Raw genomic sequence first — 17,790 nt, forward strand, 5'->3', positions numbered from 1 at the left:
CACAAGGGTCGATTTGTCTTATTGCGTCGGTATTGGCATCTGTGATATCCTCTGCTTCCTAGTCGTTGGTTACCAACCATTTTGTCTGTGAGAGATTAGCACACTAAAAACATGCAAGAGGTGGGTGGGGGAGGGGGGGGGGGGGGGGGGGTTGGGGGTTGAAATGGACTGAATTCAGCCATCAAAACAAGTTAAACGACCGCTAAGAGGCTCTTTGGGTACGTGCAGCCCAGAAGTGCAATTTATTTATTATCGTATTTTGCCGATCAGAAGTATGCACTGCACGCAGACTCCTCTGCATAATTCTTAGAGCACGTGCATCCCGCAGAGGGCGTCCCATGTCCGACTGAAACCCCCTTTGTGGTCTCGCGAGGCTGCTGTGGGGATCGACGCTCTGAGATGGTCATTCAGGTGTGCTCGTGTTTTATTAATGGCTTTTCTTTAATTGGCGAAGATGTCTGGACGCCCTCTGCCTCTCGACGGGGGCCGCGCGTGGGCGTGAACGAGCGCACGCACGCTGCACTGAGACTTCATTGGGAGCGTGTGCTCGTGAGAAGGGGGCTCGGTGATCCGGTTTCGGTTTGCATGTTTGTTTATTTCCCTAAACAGAAGCCCCCCTATAGAGAAAGAGGGAGGGATGTGATCGAGTCTCGATCACCTCCCTCTCTCTCTCTCGGTGCCCCCGTACCACGGGACGGCCCGGTCCTGGGGGGCGGGCTACATATGCACTATAGGCCTATGCTCCTGCTTGTTTTTTTGCTCAGGACAAAATGCAACAGGTAACGCTAAAAGGGAAAAAAAACACTCAAACACAAACTTACGGATTCTAAACGAGGCCCAACGAGGTAGGGACGGCAGCTCGGTTCCTGGCATACACCGTTTATTATTATTATGTTTTGACGCGTCATGAAAGGGCTTCGATCCACGCTCGGACACACTGCAATCACAATCGGGCCGGTTTGCCATCACGGGGGTCGGTGCCGTTATGTGACGACGGCCAATCCCCGTGGCCGGCTCAGTGTCGGCCAGATGACGCCAGGCGAGGCGGTGCTTTATCGCATAAGGAGAGAGCTCTTCTGTATGTTCTCACGGTCAGCAGTCAGGCGCTTCTTTTGTTTCTCCCGAAATGGCACCAAATCAGAACCCCGTCCATGCCAGGGCCAGTCAAGTGTGTGTGTGTGTGTGTGTGTGTGTGTGCGTGTGCGTGTGTGCGAGCGTGTGTGTGTGTGTGAGAGGATCCTCGCTTTGTCCAGAATAATCAAGCTTAGCTCTTTCCGTTTTGACTGGTTAACTGTGGAAACTTCATGTGTACAACCAATAGCCGGGGGCCCAGTGTTGATGTTGGCGTAGTTATTGCTGTGGCGTGAGTCTTGTGGAGTGAGTGTTTTCTGTGATGTCTTTTCAGGTGTCTTTGGACAGACACAGCGACCAATATTCCTGAGAAGATGTATCGCTTTCTTTCACACACACACACACACACACACACACACACACACACACACACACACACACACACACACACACACACACACACACACACACACACACACACACACACACACACACACACACACACACACGTGTATAGTATGTAGCTACAGTAGGTTATGATGACTATTGTGGGGGTGGGTGGGGAGAAAAAAAAGTGACCCTTAATATGCAACTTGGTGGGAAGGTGTGAGTAGGTGTAAGGGTAATCTATATCGTCAAAGTGACCATAGTCTGTTCTTTATTATCGCTGCAGTGTGTTTTGTAATTTTCTAGTGAAAGCGTGCGTTCTTTTATCCCACGTCCCACGCAATGTTCTCGTTCGTAGTGGCGGAAGTTTTAGAAACTTTTTAAAAAGAGGAACTACGGAAAAAGTGAGGGAAACGCTTTTTTCTCGTCCGACAGGATTCAAGGTGCAGTTATTTGATGTCCAAATCGTACCCCAGTACTCACACTATATATATGGTTTATATTTTGTGTGTAGCTCCTATAGGTCATTTCTTCAATCATTAGAGCTGTTTTTGCCTGTGCGTTTGATTTTGAATTCTCGTGTTAATGTCACTCAGCAGACAGAAAATCAGTTTGTTTAATTTTTCTATTCAAAACACAAGGGCCACTTTCTGTGCTATTTTTCTTACAAGTGTGTGTTTTTTTTCTGTGCTTGATTTTTTTGGGCACAACACCAGTCATTTAATGCTCTTTCCTTCATTCAAACGCCATCAATGAGATTCTTGTTTCATCGTGTGTTGAATACAGATTTTAAAATGGTGTTATTGGTCATGTTTTTGCCTCCCTTGCTTGTTTCTTTTCACAAGTGATGGAATGGGACAGGATTGCTTCCTTAGCATCACCTCTGTGGCAGTTGACCGGACTGCTTCCCATCATTGAGTTTTGCTTTGTAACCAGTTGATTGTGCAGGTTTCTCTCACTCCGTCTGTGTTAAAAAGTGAAAATCTGACTATAAAGAGAGAGTTATACAATGTTGGTTATTTTTCTGTATCCGTTGTAATAAAATATTGCAGTACTTTGTATGAAAACAGACGATAGTTAATTGTAAGTATTTATAAATTAAATTATTGTACTTTTTGCAATCTGTAGATAAGTACTATGTCTTCATATATACAGTGACAACTGTGGGTTTGGCCGTGATTCTGAGGTGTCTAAGTTATTGATGTATATATTGTATGTTTGTTGATACAGTTTACTTTATTTTCTATAAGACCAATAAAAATACTTTGAAAAGGAATCCGCTGTCTTTCAAGGCCTGATGTTTGTCGTGTCCTGTGACGTCATTGACCCAGTTCGATACACGTAAAAATATCCCGACGAGAAACCTTTTTTTTTTTTTTTTTTACCATCCATGGTGCTTTTTCTTTTTTTTTTTTTAGGAGACCGCAATCATTTCGATGGCACAATTTCTTTTTCTGTGATCCAAAAAAAGCCGTTGGGCGACCCACTTTCGCTAACCTCGGTGGACATCTTTTTTTTTTTTTGGCCCGACACGAGTAAAACATTGGAGTCATGGAGGATGTCTAGGTGTGCCTGTCCTAGATTAAGAAGAGTAGTGAGTTGGTCCTCTCCCCCCCCCCCCCTCCCCCCTACCGCCTCTCCCCCCTGATGGGCCCTCAGAGACCCCTGTGTCTCAGCGCACCTCATCAAACATCAACCACCTCAGGAACGCTTCGGGTCCAACACACACACACACACACACACACACACACACACACACACACACACACACACACACACACACACACACACACACACACACACACACTCCAAATACGCATCTCACCGGGGACCGCGCAGAGACAAAGAGACAGATGGTGCGAGACAAACTCCATCTCGCTACTCTATTTACATGGTGTGCGCGCACACACGCACACACACACACACACACACACACACACACACACACACACACACACACACACACACACACACACACACACACACACACACACACACACACACACACACACTCGCGCGCGCTCGTTTGGGCCAGTGGATTCTCCCTCACGTTTAAGTTCCAACCAGCCGACCCATGTGACCTGTGACTGAAACGCCTCCCCCTCCTCCGTTACCTGCCGAAGACGACTGGTGGGCTCTCTGAAGAGTTGATTAATTTGGTGGAGTAAGTAGGCAATCTAGGACAGCATTCTTCATTGCTACCCTCTTCTGCAGCAGGTGCCTGGCCCACTTCGCCGACCGCGCTACAATTAAAGGTTGCCAGGGCTTGCGTTTGAACCATGAAGGCTCTCTTGCCAAATGGTCGTCACGGTGATCCACTATGCTGATACCACATTCTGCTGTAATATAGGACAACACACTCTCTGCTCCACATTTGCCACCGCTGCTGTGCAACTGAATGCCTTATATAATCAGGTATAGACCTGCATAGAGAATAGACCAATGGGCAACTATTTACAGTAGTCCACGCAACACCCTCATTAGAAGCAGGAAGTCGTATTCATCCCGTTATGAAGCCTACGTTACTGTCCAGATATTGGAAACGATGGGATGTGATGTGTACGCATGACTGTTTTCTTCCACGAGTCAATAGCTCCCTCTGCTGGCCTGATGGTGTAAGGACTTAACGTTTCTGAAAATAATGTATTGTACCAAACTCCTCCACTAGATGTCGCCACATCTTTAACCAAATCTCCAAGCCTTCGCTTCGTGTCTAGGATACATTACATTGTAAATGTAATGTCAATGTTGTGTAAACAAATCATACACTACACATATTATTCATTTTCACTCACTCAGGGTTATTGGATGCAGGCCTATAATTGATCAGCGAAGTACATGTTATATTGTCATATGCCATTTTGTCATCACATTAATAAGCTTTTTAAAAGCACGTCGGTGAAGATCGGACCGTACAACTTCAATACAGTACAACACACTGTCGCTATGTATGAGTTACCAGACTGGGTCACCTGACAGTGGAAAATACTGCTATTATGTAACAGCATGTCCGCACAGCCCTCGCTATCATCGTACGACCCGACGCGCTGACGTCTCCTCTCGGGGGCGTGACGGTCGCCCGTGATACCGCTGCGGTGTGTGTGTGTCACTATACTGTCAGCGCCCAGCTCAGAGGGTCCGGCACCTGACAATATAAATATATATATGTATATATATATATTTATATGTACACATATATATATAGGATACATAAACATTTCCTTCTTTTTTTTTTAAAGCGTTGTCCTCGTTGTACATACTCTACCGTTGCCTTGACAGAACATCTTACCAGCTTACTTGCCTTTTTTTGATTGTGTCCATACAATGATCAAGAACGGACACCACCTAGTGAACACACCAGCAGCCGAAGCAGCAGCAGCCGCCGGGAAAGACGCAGGGAAAGACGGGGCAGGCACCGATACCCCAAACGCTACCCTTTGCAGTCCGGAGAAGAGAAGGCGTAGCATCCGGGTGTGGTGCGATGGATGGTGAGTGCACGAAACGACACGATACGAGGCCTGTTCCTCTCTTGCACGCTGTGAGGATTCCGTATCGATATTGTGGTTTGGTTTCCATAGCATTGCATTGAGCTGTCGGCTTGTTTGTCTAGTCGTGTCGTCCTAACAGCGACAGCAGGGCGACCAGGCCTCCTCTAGATCTTAAGGAGATCATTCTGCTTGGGTGCCTGCAGGATAATTATCGTGCACATAACGGGTCTGCAACACAGGCTGCTGTATTCTACATATGGGCTCGATGCTTTGCGTTGAGATCATTGCTATATGTGCTAAGAACAACAACAGATGGCAAATGTTGTGTATCGTATGGGGAGCCTATCAGGACAGGCGTAGTAGACACCGTTACTATCTGCTGGCATCCCACGTAGCGGCTCTGGAATGCGGAATCACGCGTCGAGTGGGAACGCACAGTGGCTCCAGCGCTCACCTCCAGATGAACGCACGCCTGTCGGTCATCTGGGCAGCGGGGAGGGGGGGGCCGGGGGTATAAGTGGCAAGTCAACAAGTGAGCACCCTATCAGTTTATTCACCGTTACGCGCTGATATCCTGACCCGAGGAGCCTCCTCGATCGATGTGGAGTTATAACTGTGGCCCCTATCTTCGATCATATGATCGATCTTCGACCCATACATTCACACACCGATATGACGTAAATAACTAATAACTAATAAATGTTTTTATTTCACATCTGGAAGCATTCATTTCGATAGCAGGAGACATAGTTGGGTTTTCTGTTCTCTCCTGATATTAACGATAAATATACAAGCGATGACTGCCAACAAAGGATTTTCCAGTAAACAACGGGGAGAAGTCTGCCCTTTGAGTGGAGCAACCTCAGCAGCAGAGTGTACGAGTGCACTAAATGAGTGTGCAAGAGTATTGCAGTTGATAAACCACTGAACAGCACAGGGAAGCATGTGTTAGTCATCAGGTCACATTGAAACAGTGGTAGGCCTATATTATAGGGCTTCAGAGTAGGGGTGGGCGAATCCATCCCAAAATATTAATGCTACGGTTCTCCTTCAGAAATGGGGTTCAGGGGGGGGACATTGTAACATGTCTCCATTCTTGTTGACAGACATGTCAACATGTTGATATAACAGAGATGTTATATTGACTGTGGTTTACATTTTGAGAAGCTCCTCTCGAAGAGAGGAAGGTTGATCGTTTTTATGTTGAGTTTCTGATTCACTGAACATAAGTAAAAAACAGGAGTGGTCACTTTCTGTCGTCCAAAGTTGATGTGCCGGTCCTTTATCAGGCACCATCGTATTTTGCATATCCTTGTGTATCAGGTAAATAAGTGTGTGGATGATGGCTGGTTCATGCAGCCTTACCTGGACGAGTCTGATTGGACACTGGGTGAGGCTGCACACCTGTTGCACATTAAGTAATCAGTGTGCACAGGTTAAACCAGCCGTCTCCACGCACACCCAGGGAGGTCTCCTGCCTGGCAGTGGAGCACCAATGACATGGCATTACTTGGTATCGGAGAGAAACCACATTTTGCAGTGTCGCCCACCCCTACTTCAGACCCTGTTGGAGGGTTGGTTGGTTGACGAGGCAGGGAGGAAGTCAGTTCTAAGCCTAGTCATTGCATAGTCATGTCACAAACATATTGCCATCTGCTATTATGCCCTATTGAGTCAAACTTAATTACCCGCAATTCCACATTCAGGGTGGAGCTTCCTCCAGATGCCGCTAAGTGCCGATGATAGGACAGAAATAAACGGTTGAGTTTGCGAGATCATGATTTTCATTGTAATTTCGGCACCCTTTTGAAAAAAAGCAGTGTTTCACTTTTGGAAAGAATTCCCAATCATTAAAAGGAGCGAGGAATATGCTTTACTGCATAAAAGAAAAGATCCCGGATGGCACAACATTTCCTTCAGCTAAACAAAAACCAAACAGACATTTGGCCCATCCAACTACATCAGATCACTCAGAAGCATCTGCCAATTCAAGTTTTGTCAAATCCAACAACTCACCACCATTGCAAAAACCTGTCACTTCCCAACTAATCTGGACCTGGAAAAAAATCATCCATGCCTTTTATTTCATCCAGAATCTACAACTGCAATCCACGTTGGTATGTCTCAGACCCATTACAATTTCAAACGTTGTCGCCACCCTAGCCTGTTAACCAGAACTCAACAGAGAGACCCACCACTGCGATCCCTGCAGCAATACATTCGCTGCCTTTCTACAGAACAGCGTTTTAAAATTCTGCTCCTTACCTCTAAAGCCCTGCGTGGTACTGATCCAGTGATCTCTGGGGCCTCGTCTCCCCTTACAACAACAGCACAACGCACAGGACCCAGAACACGGCCTGCTGGCTGTCCCAACGTCCTGCCGGAAAATCTGCTGAGTCAGTTGGTGTTTTTTTTTTTTTAAATAGACCAAAAGCACATTTTTTACTCGCTTGGCTATGGCCCTTGATGCAATGTTTTTAGTATTTGGGTCACACTTTATCTCCCGTTTGATTGATTTCAGCCTCCTTTGTGCATGGACCTTATTGTGTCATGTTTATGCGTGTCCAATAATCGGCGGAGCAACTCGGTACAAACCTGGTTTGTTTTTGGAAGGCGCTCTAGAAATAACATCGCATGCGTCTCCGCGTTGAATGCGTGAGTGCGGAGACCGGGGATTACCGCGGCTTTCCCTGGTCAGATTCCATCCCTGCGGTGTAGCCGAGGCTGCCCTGCTGTGGTTTGATGGAATGTCCAGGAATATTTGGGATGCCGGAATATTAACCGGTGGGGTGAGCTGCAAAGAGAGGCCACTGTAAACGAATGTCATTGGACCGTTATTCACTGACACGCACACGCACACGCACCTGCAGCTAATTAAAGCCTGCAAGTGATGGAAAATCTACATGTTACGTTCAGGGTCGTCTAAAATGTAATTCTTAGTGTTTCATGTGATGTAATCTGGTTTCACATTCCGTTTCCGTGTTGTATGTAGTTTGGTTTGGGCCTGTTTTACTTGACCCCCTGGGGAGCGTAGAGAAGCAAAGGGTGATAAGGAACAGCCTCAACCACCTTCTTAACCTCTGAAGAAATTTCAATCAATAGATTAACATCTGGTTAACTAAGGCTTTTTGTTTATTGGGGGCCAACTGCCCTCAAGGATCCGATCTAAGTGTATAAAAGCTCCTAACTTTAGCTACTCAGTGGATTTTCTCTAAGCGTACCTTTAGTGTATGAAGTAACACGCAGGGAGAACTCCCATCTGAGGCCTCAGATTATTATTATTGTATGCCTGTTTTTTATTGTTTGTTGATGCATATATTGAGATGTATCTTTGTTAGTACTTTTATTACAAATATATGTGACCAGCAATTGCCTACAAGTATTGTGTGCTTTTTTTGCATCTAAATATCTCATCTGTCTCAGACGCAATATAGAGAAATTGCCAAAACACGGGCCATCACGGAACACGTTGTTTACAACAACACAAGCCCCTCCCCCCCGGTGAAATCATCAGAGCGAAGTCAGCGGTACATACCATGGTACATACACGCCGTGGTTATTTGTCCCAGGAAGTAGAGCGTGTCCTCTGCTCCAGTCCTTCACGCAGGTGACTCGCTTTTATAAAGCGGTTTCCAGCCATCCAGAATTAGAGAGCTATAGTACTGTGTACTACGTGTGTGTATTCCCCAGTCCCTCAGCCAGGGGAACAGGTGATGCGTTGAAAGGGTTTAATGTGGAACAGGGATTTATTTGTTTTGCAGGACTATCATGTACTTACACCGAAATTAGGTGAGGTGCTTGAGAGCTGAAATGATTTTCGCAGCCCAAATTACAGCTCTCTGTTGTGAGGTGTTAATCTCTTCTGGTGACTGAAGTTTGCCGTCACCAGGACAAAGGTCAGTGTTTCAGTTAACATCCGAGCAGGGCGGAGTAAGGTCCGACCCCTGTATCTGCTGATGTGGTGGTCACAGGGCAACGGCGGAGCCATTATAAATGTGTACTTGGGAAATGATAATGTGTGCCATCATCACATTTTGGGTTGCGCTTGCACTCTTGTTCTTTATTTATTGTTCAGAATGATTAGAAGTACAAAAGTCCAGTTGTTATTTTTAGAAACTTGGTTACTCAACGTGTTTTGCGCTTTTGGTCCCTCTGGATAAATTTGTCTGCTTAACGAGCAACTGTAAACGTAAAGTTTTAGTATGCTATTCTTCTTGTATACTTCTTACAACCTGTAGGGTGCACTTCTGTAATTCCCTACGGCTGGCCTCTCCGGCTCTACTTCTCAGGAGCTCAAGTGTTGTCTGGGTGTCTTCTAACAGATCGTAATAATAAATATTTTAACATCAGCAATCAGCATAGTGATCCTTGCTTGGAGAACGAAATTGGATGGGTAGTTAATCACTCCCAGTGCACACAATGCTTGTGAGAATTTTAAGGGGAAGTTCAGTCCTGTCCAGTCAGGGCACAAAAAAAGTCTAAACTAGGACTGAGTGCCATAAGTTATGATGACTATAAAAGAAAATTTATGTTAAGTTGTCGTTGAACACTCCCCTCAACCACCCCTATGTTTGTTCACCCCTCCGGACTGTAATGGAGTAATGCTAGGAGTCTTCAGTGTTGGTAGGGGCGCCTCAAAGCCAGGCTCCAGCACGCTTTGTCCTCCATTTACAAAACAAACAACGGTCGGCTGCAGGGGGAATCGGGTTTCGAATGAGGTCCTCTATTGTCACAACTGCCCTTCGATGGATGATTTTTGTGGTGTTGGTTATAGTATCTGATTCCACGTTCCAGCCTTTCTTGCCCTGCTTTTTGTGAGTGCTTGTGTCAAAAGGTATTGAGGCAGAGGCCTATGGCCATATTGCCTCTAGCAATGTACTGCACTAGATCGCTTTGTTGCAATTTTTATTCCTATTTATGATCATCCGATTATCTTTAGAAGTTTTGCTACACTATCTGGTGGACACTACATGCGATACATCTTTTTTTATCAATGGCTCCATCCAATGTTACAGTTATTTTAGTGCAGCTAGCTGTCTCTGGAGCCTAATCCGATAACACGGTTCTGGGACTGATAAAGAGATGTTTTATTACCACACATATTCTTCCCCTTGTAAATGTATTCGTAATAGATTTTCATCTATTCTTTTGTCTTCTGCTCCAGCTACGATATGGTGCATTACGGCCACTCCAACCAACTCCGTCAGGCCAAGGCCATGGGAGATCACCTCATCGTTGGAGTTCACACAGACGGTAAGGTAATCAGAGCAGAGAACCACCCCATCGCCCAACGTCCCCCATGTCCCATCTAAAGCATTTCAAGCCTCCCTTGTGGTTGTCCCGGTTCGTTCCCGGGTGTCTCACGCAGCATCGTACAACGTGCAGAATGGTAAATGGTGAATAGACTGCATTAATAAAGCGCTTTCACAATATTGCCTGACATTCACCCATACATTCACACACCGACTGCAGAGTCAGCGATGCGAGGCGACTGCCAGCTCGTCGGGAGCAGTCAGGGTGAGGTGCCTCGCCCGGGGACACCTCAACACTCAGCTATAGGAGGAGCCGGGGATTGAACTAGCAACCTCGCGGTCACCAGCCGACCCGCTCTGCATCCTGAGCTGTGGCCGCCCCTGGTGAACCCCGTCCCATCCAAACCATCTCACTGCATCGTACATACCCGCGTCTCATCGCCCGTGTTTGTCCCTCCCTCTGTTTGTTTTTGCCGTTGCCAGCGGAGATAGCGAAGCACAAGGGCCCCCCGGTGTTCACGCAGGACGAGCGCTACAAGATGGTGCGCGCCATCAAGTGGGTGGACGAGGTGGTGGAGGGGGCGCCCTACGTCACCACCCTGGACACCCTGGACCAGCACACCTGCGACTTCTGCGTGCACGGAGGTACCGCACGGTGCACACACACACGCACGCGCATACGTACACATACGCACACACAGACACGCACGCACGCACGCACGCACCAACATGCTCTCACACACACTTAGACACATATACAGACACATACTAACAGGCATTACTTAAACTTTACATTTTGAAGCATCACACTATTTATGATTGCTGTATGGTGGCCACCAAGCAGCCAGATATTAGAGAATAGCGTGAATGATCCAGTCTCTCTGTCTATCCCTACTGTTGAAACAGGCCCACTTACCTGTAACCCTGTTGCTGTTGTTGTGGGTGTGTGCAGATGATATAACGCTGACAGTGGACGGGAAGGACACGTATGAGGAGGTGAAGAAGTCGGGGAGATACAGGTGGGTGCCTCCGATCACATTCACCCTGTTGGGACGTATTGGGAGACAAGAGGCCGGTGATGTCACTGTGTCGTGATGTCACTGTGTCGTTGGCAGGGAGTGCAAGAGGACTCAGGGAGTCTCGACCACAGATCTGGTTGGCAGGATGCTGCTCATGACCAAAGCCCATCACAGGAACATAGTGAGTCTCTCTTTATCTCTCTGTCTCCCGCTCTGCCTCTCTTCCTCTCTGTCTCTGTCTCTCAGTTTCAGTCTCAGTCTCTCGATCTCTTTATCTATCTGTCTTTGTCTGCCTCTCTCCGTGTGTGTGTGTGTGTGTGTGTGTGTGTGTGTGTGTGTGTGTGTGTGTGTGTGTGTGTGTGTGTGTGTGTGTGTGTGTGTGAGTGAGTGAGTGAGTGAGTGAGTGAGTGAGTGAGTGAGTGAGTGAGTGAGTGAGTGAGTGAGTGAGTGAGTGAGTGAGTGAGTGAGTGAGTGAGTGAGTGAGTGAGTGAGTGTGTGTGTGTGTGCAGTCCTCCCCTGTCCTGATGCAGGATGAGACAGAGGCCCTGTCTCACACTCTGCTGTCTCCCTCTCTGCTGTCTCACTCTCTGCTGTCTCACACTCTGCTGTCTCACACTCTGCTATCTCACACTCTGCTATCTCCCTTTCTGCTGTCTCACACTCTGCTCTCTCACTCTCCACTGTCTCACTCTCTGCTGTCTCACACTCTGCCCTCTCTTCCACAGGACAGCTCCAACTACCAGCAGCACACAGATAACTTTGGAAAGGTTTGTGTAATTTTTCCTTTAAATATTCCAAAATGAATTAAAGTATTAATATTGTTTTTGTTTTAGTTGATGTTACTATTACTATTAGTGTTGCTGTAACCATAGCTATTTAAATGTATTGACATGACCCTTATATTTTACTTTTAAAAACAAACTCCATACCAGCTCTAGAGTGAGTACTGGGTCTTTATCATCACAGCTTGGTTACTTGGTTGCCAAAGCTATTCAAGGACTCAATGGCAAGCATTAGAAAACAAAGTCCAATACTGTTGGCCTTCTTTATCTCAAAGCCGAAGGTCTGGCCAGTCAGACAACTGTATAACAAATCTTTTATTTATTCACAGCTTATACAGTGACAAGCTGTTTGCATTTGTATTGCATGTCTGTTTTTTATTGTTAATATTGAGCATCACTTTTCGATGTTATCAGTGTGGTTTATTATGCCACTGAAACCCACTGGGATCCTGAATTATTATTATATATTGTTATTATTATTGAACACAGATTGAACAAATGTCCCTGGGTGGACATTTGCGATCACATCGCAGTAGTACCGTTCTCTGGCCACCGGGTGGTGCTAGCGTGCCGTTCTCCAAGTTGTCCCTCAGTGCTCATGCCTCTCCCCTCTCTCCGGCACGGTGGTTGTGTGTGTTCACAGAAGGGCCACAGTCCGTGGACAGGCGTGTCCCAGTTCCTGCAGACGTCCCAGAAGATCATCCAGTTCGCCTCGGGCCAGGAGCCTCAGAACGGAGACACCATCATCTACGTGGCGGGGGCCTTTGACCTTTTCCGTATCCTGGCAACCAGTGACAGATAGGCTCCACCTATAGATACGCCCCACCGGTTTGATCTTTGGCATCTGAAGGATTAGTTACTATGACGATGAACTAAATGAAATGAAAACCAGAGTTTTGTTTCAATTGTTGAAATCCCACTGGCTGTCTGACTTGTGACCTCATTGATTCTCTCTCTCTCTCTCTCTCTCTCTCTCTCTCTCTCTCTCTCTCTCTCTCTCTCTCTCTCTCTCTCTCTCTCTCTCTCTCTCTCTCTCTCTCTCTCTCTCTCTCTCTCTCTCTCTCTCTCTCTCTCTCTCTCTCTCTCTCTCTCTCTCTCTCTCTCTCTCTCTCTGACTCGTGAATTAATTGATTTTGAGTCTATAATGAATTTGGGTTGTTGTTCTTCTTCCCTTTATATAAGGTTAAATGTGAGTTAGTTTCCCCTCCAAGCTAAATTGTTAAGTAGCTACTCAGGGTTCGGTTAAGTGTGTGTGTGTGTGAGGGTGACGACATCGTCTGAGTCGAGCTCTGGATGCGAGCTGTGACCCTTGACCCCCGGCTGCTCCCAGACATCGGGCACGTGGACTTCCTGGAGGCCGTGCACGGGCTGGCGGAGCGGCCCTACATCATCGTGGGGCTGCACTTTGACCAGGTGAGCTCCACCGCTTCACTCAGAGCTTTGACTGAAACACTCCCTGAGTCTGATGATGGTTACCGTGAGGTTAGGTAGATGCACTTAAAAAACAAATGTGTTTTCTTTCAGGAGGTAAACCGCTACAAAGGGAAGAACTACCCCATCATGAATATCCACGAGAGAACGCTAAGCGTGCTGGCCTGTCGGGTGAGTGCTGCACTCTTCTGCAATCTACGAGAAGACTTGGACGGTTTGGAAAAATGGTTCCAGTCCCTAACGCGTTGGCCTGTGTTTGTTCCGCTCCTCACGCAGTACGTTTCAGAAGTGGTGATCGGAGCCCCGTTTGAGGTCACGAAAGATCTGCTAGATCATTTCAAGGTAAATCGAATAACAAATACATGTATGTAACAGAACAAAAACGAAACTCCGCCCAGAGGAAAACCCACGCAGAAAACCAGCAACAACCCTCACTCCTTTGTCTTCCCAGGTGGACCTCGTCTGTCACGGCAAAACAAACATCTACCCCTGCACAGATGGGATGGACCCTTACGCCGTAAGACCCCCGCTTAAGGCTCAGTTAGGGTCCCACGTCGACGCAACGCGATGACCACGCAGACGCTTCGACGCAGACGTTGACCGGTTTTGGTTCTGCTTCGGGTGTTAGTGGGAGGGCCAATCACAGCCCTCGCTGCTGCGTCCAACCGACGCAAGTGACATGTTTGGGAGGCGCACGTCAGGCCCTTGAGGTGGACGCAAGGAGGGTCCGCAAGGACGTAACGGGTCCGTAAACCCCCTTGCGTTGCGTCGACGCGAAACCATAACTGAGCCTTTACTCAGGCCGCCGCCGATATAGAAAGATATTCCTTTATTCCGTCACGTGTTCCTGATTCATTTTTGCGTGGAGGCGGCCAGGGGGGGTCGACGGAGCAGAAGGCTAACCCCTCGGTGTGTTCTCTGCTTGTGCAGGAGCCCAGGAGGAAAGGCATCTGGAGGACGGTCGACAGCGGGAGCAGCCTCACCACGGACGCAATAGTGCAGAGGATAATCAAAAACAGGTGGGCAGACAGACGGGAGACCAGTAGGACAGCACGTAGCGGCGGGAAGGGGACACTAGGCCAGGTGGAGCTGTGGTCAGCCTAATGGGTCACTTCAGAAACGTATTGATTGAAGGTATCGGTATTGATTGAGGCAACCGAAGTAGCTATTGTAGTAGCTTTACATTTACATTTACATTTAGGGCATTTAGCAGACGCTTTTATCTAAAGCGACTTGCAATAAGTACATTTGTCATAAGAAGTGCATCAATATATCGCTGTCGGTACAGAAAGGATGTTCATAGAACCAAGTGCAAGTACAACAACCGCTAGGCTAACCAATTCCCCGTGTTACAGCCATGATAGCAGCTACACAGTTAAGTACTACAATACAATACAATACAATACAATACAATACAATACAGTGTACAATACAGTGTACAAAACAGTGTACAATGGTGGCCAGAAGGGGGAGGGTGGCTATGCAGTGTCGAGGTGGACTCTGTAGCTAATAGCTAAGTAGTTTCTCTCCCCCCCCCCCCCCCCCCCCCCAAGGTTGCTATTTGAAGCTAGGAACCAGAAGAAGGAGGCCAAAGAGATCGCCATGATCCAGGCACTGAAGAGACGTGAGGAGGAGAAGACTAAAGAAAGACCTCTGGCAGTGTTGTAGGACCCCTTAAAACAGACACACACACACACAGACACACACACACACACACACACACACACACACACACACACACACACACACACACACACACACACACACACACACACACACACACACACACACACACACTATATGCATATATACATATATATATAAAACACATATTTATATATATATGGTATGAATATATATACCATGTGTGTGTTTGTGTGTAGAGAGAACCTGGCAAATCCATTGCATGTTAATTGCATACTTTTAAAACTCCTTTGGAGAAAAAGAGGTGTGTCTTAATTCAACAGCCCCGCCCCACCCCCGCCCCCCCAAGAAAAAACGTAAACGCAAAAAAAAAAAATATTCAACATAGATTCATCCCCCCCCTCAACAAACACATTCCTGTTAGGGTGGGGTACTACTGTATGTCTTAATACCTGCTACTACATATGCAATTACATGTCATTCAAGTCTGTCATTTAACCTATCAACCCATTCATGTATTATGTAACAATGTACTTATTTCATTTAACAAGTCAGGCCTAATCATAGAATGAATCTGTCTAAAAGAGTCTATATTTTACATATTGTTTTTAGTTGTGTTTTTTCATCAAGTTTTGCCTTTCAAACATTATGATTCAGTCAACGGGCATTTTGTATGTGCAGAAAGGGGTCAAAGGTCGGAATCGTTTATTATGGACTAATGAAAAGACAACTCTGTGTGTTTTAAGGGTCCGTTGCTGCTCGACTGACTGGCCTGTAGATGAGCACTGCATCAAACTACTCTGACGTAAAGGCTCCAACTGTGTGTTCACAACAAAACCGAAGTGAATGTTTGGCATGGCGCGTGTACAAACAAAGTCAATGCAAAGACGCGAATAGATGCAAAATTCCTGCCCGATGGCTCAAATGTTGCACTGCGAACGACGCTAATTCGCCTCATTCGCATGTTTGCTTAAGTTTAAATATTTGAACTTTGTTGTGAATTTCGCTTGATGCTGAATCAATCATGCGAGAGAAGTAGCCCTATACGGTTTAACGCGAGTAGGATTTTTAATTATTCACTTTGGTTTTGACGTGAACGCATCTTAAAGGGTATCTAAAAACACGAAATGAAGGGGGTTCCAAAAGTCTACTACAATTATATAAAATCCTTGTTTGATGTTGGTCTTCGTTATGGGCAGAATAGTTTTGAGTGACAGCCTCGTCGGGCAAGTGTAGAACCTATTTGATGGGCCACTTCATGGGACCTCATGTACATAGCTCCAGAATGCACTGACTGTAAACTGCTCAGAACTGGACTTTTCTATTTTCTACATAGAGCAGTTTTGTTTTTAACTACGCAAACGCACACGAGATGTGCACGACCGGCCTTTTGAGTGCAATTCATTCTTTATTTTTATTTGAAAAGAAAAACACTTACTTGTACTGTGATTACACTAGTATTTATCACTTACGTTTTAACAGAATGCTTTTAACATAATATGTCTAGTATAGTATGTTACAAATGATTGTGTTGTTGACTTAACACATCATCTAGACTTGTCATTTTCAAGTTCGGAAGAAGTTAATTAAGTCAAAAAGGATGAAATATTATATTTTTTAAAAGGTGTATATTTTGCTGACTACCTTTTCTTTAACTTTGGTTGAATTGTTTTGATTGTTTCAAAGTGTAACTATGTACTGTATTTCAAGTTGGAATGTACTCATTGTAGGCTATACTATGTATGTTATGGAGAAATGCTCAATGACAAATACTGTACACAATGTTGAAGATGACCTACAGTATATTACAACAATAATAACACACACTTAATCTAAACTAAACAGTTTGTCATCATGTCTATGAACGTTGAAAATGTGTTTGGTCATAGATATACATATATATATTCAACTCATAATGAAGGTAAGCATTGTGGAAGACAATGTCAGGTCACTTTTCAAATAATGATTTCATAAAGATTTCGAAGAAATAATTCTCCTGTGTGCCAACATGAAGCATATAATTGATTGGTTTACGACAATTATATAATAAGGAAGGCGCACACAAGATTGAAAACAGGCTACGCAGAACACAAAATGGTCCAAGATGGGATAATTGAACACATTATGCAAATATGCTGTCATTCTCTCTTGTTCCTCTGCTGCCTCACCACTAGGGAGCGGTAGAGGTAGAATAATAATAATAATAATATTAATAATAATAGATTTAATTTATATAGCGCTTTTCTAGACAATCAAAGACGCTTTACAGTGAAGGGGGGACCTCACTAACCACCAGTGTGTAGCACCCACTTGGGTGATGCACGGCGGCCAATCTGCGCCAGAACGCTCACCACACACCAGCTTGTGGTGGAGAGTGAGGGAATTAATGAGTCAGCCATACAGAAGGATGATTAGGGGGCCAGATTTAATGAGCCTGGTTGGGCCAGGACACCGGGGCAACCTCTACTCTTTGCAATAAGTCCCCCGAGATCTTTTATGACCTCAGTGAGTCAGGACCTCGGTTTTCTGTCTCCTCCGAAGGACGGAAGCCACCATGGATGGGGTGCAGGCTTCCATATCCATATACCGACTGGTCTGCCCTTATGGGTTAGTTCTCATATACGACCACGGCAGGGGCCGGGGCACAAGGGAGAATATAAAGTACTGGTATGACTTACAAATATTAAAATGACTAAGTGTATAAAATGATAACGTA

The 17,790-nt window shown here is 45.9% G+C and overlaps 1 protein-coding gene across 3 annotated transcripts; it reads left to right on the forward strand.

Moving 5' to 3' along the window:
• Positions 1-4,542: 4,542 nt before the first annotated feature.
• On the forward strand, positions 4,543-16,911 carry LOC115533982 (ethanolamine-phosphate cytidylyltransferase). Of its 3 annotated transcripts, none has more exons than XM_030344518.1 (13): positions 4,543-4,946; positions 10,111-10,199; positions 10,682-10,843; positions 11,151-11,217; positions 11,314-11,398; positions 11,943-11,984; positions 12,643-12,775; positions 13,330-13,412; positions 13,524-13,601; positions 13,707-13,772; positions 13,882-13,947; positions 14,361-14,449; positions 14,984-16,911. In XM_030344518.1, exons 1-13 carry the CDS (start codon positions 4,783-4,785, stop codon positions 15,096-15,098), a joined length of 1,239 nt encoding a protein of 412 aa, XP_030200378.1. In that variant the 5' UTR covers positions 4,543-4,782; the 3' UTR covers positions 15,099-16,911. The 3 variants fall into 3 exon arrangements, with proteins under 3 accessions (XP_030200378.1, XP_030200386.1, XP_030200394.1); XM_030344526.1 differs by lacking the exon at positions 4,543-4,946 and adding an exon at positions 8,492-8,553; XM_030344534.1 differs by lacking the exon at positions 4,543-4,946 and adding an exon at positions 8,503-8,842.
• The last annotated feature ends 879 nt before the right edge of the window (positions 16,912-17,790 follow it).

This window comes from Gadus morhua, chromosome 2 (genome assembly GCF_902167405.1).
Source record: "Gadus morhua chromosome 2, gadMor3.0, whole genome shotgun sequence".
NCBI classification, from domain to species: Eukaryota; Metazoa; Chordata; class Actinopteri; order Gadiformes; family Gadidae; genus Gadus; species Gadus morhua.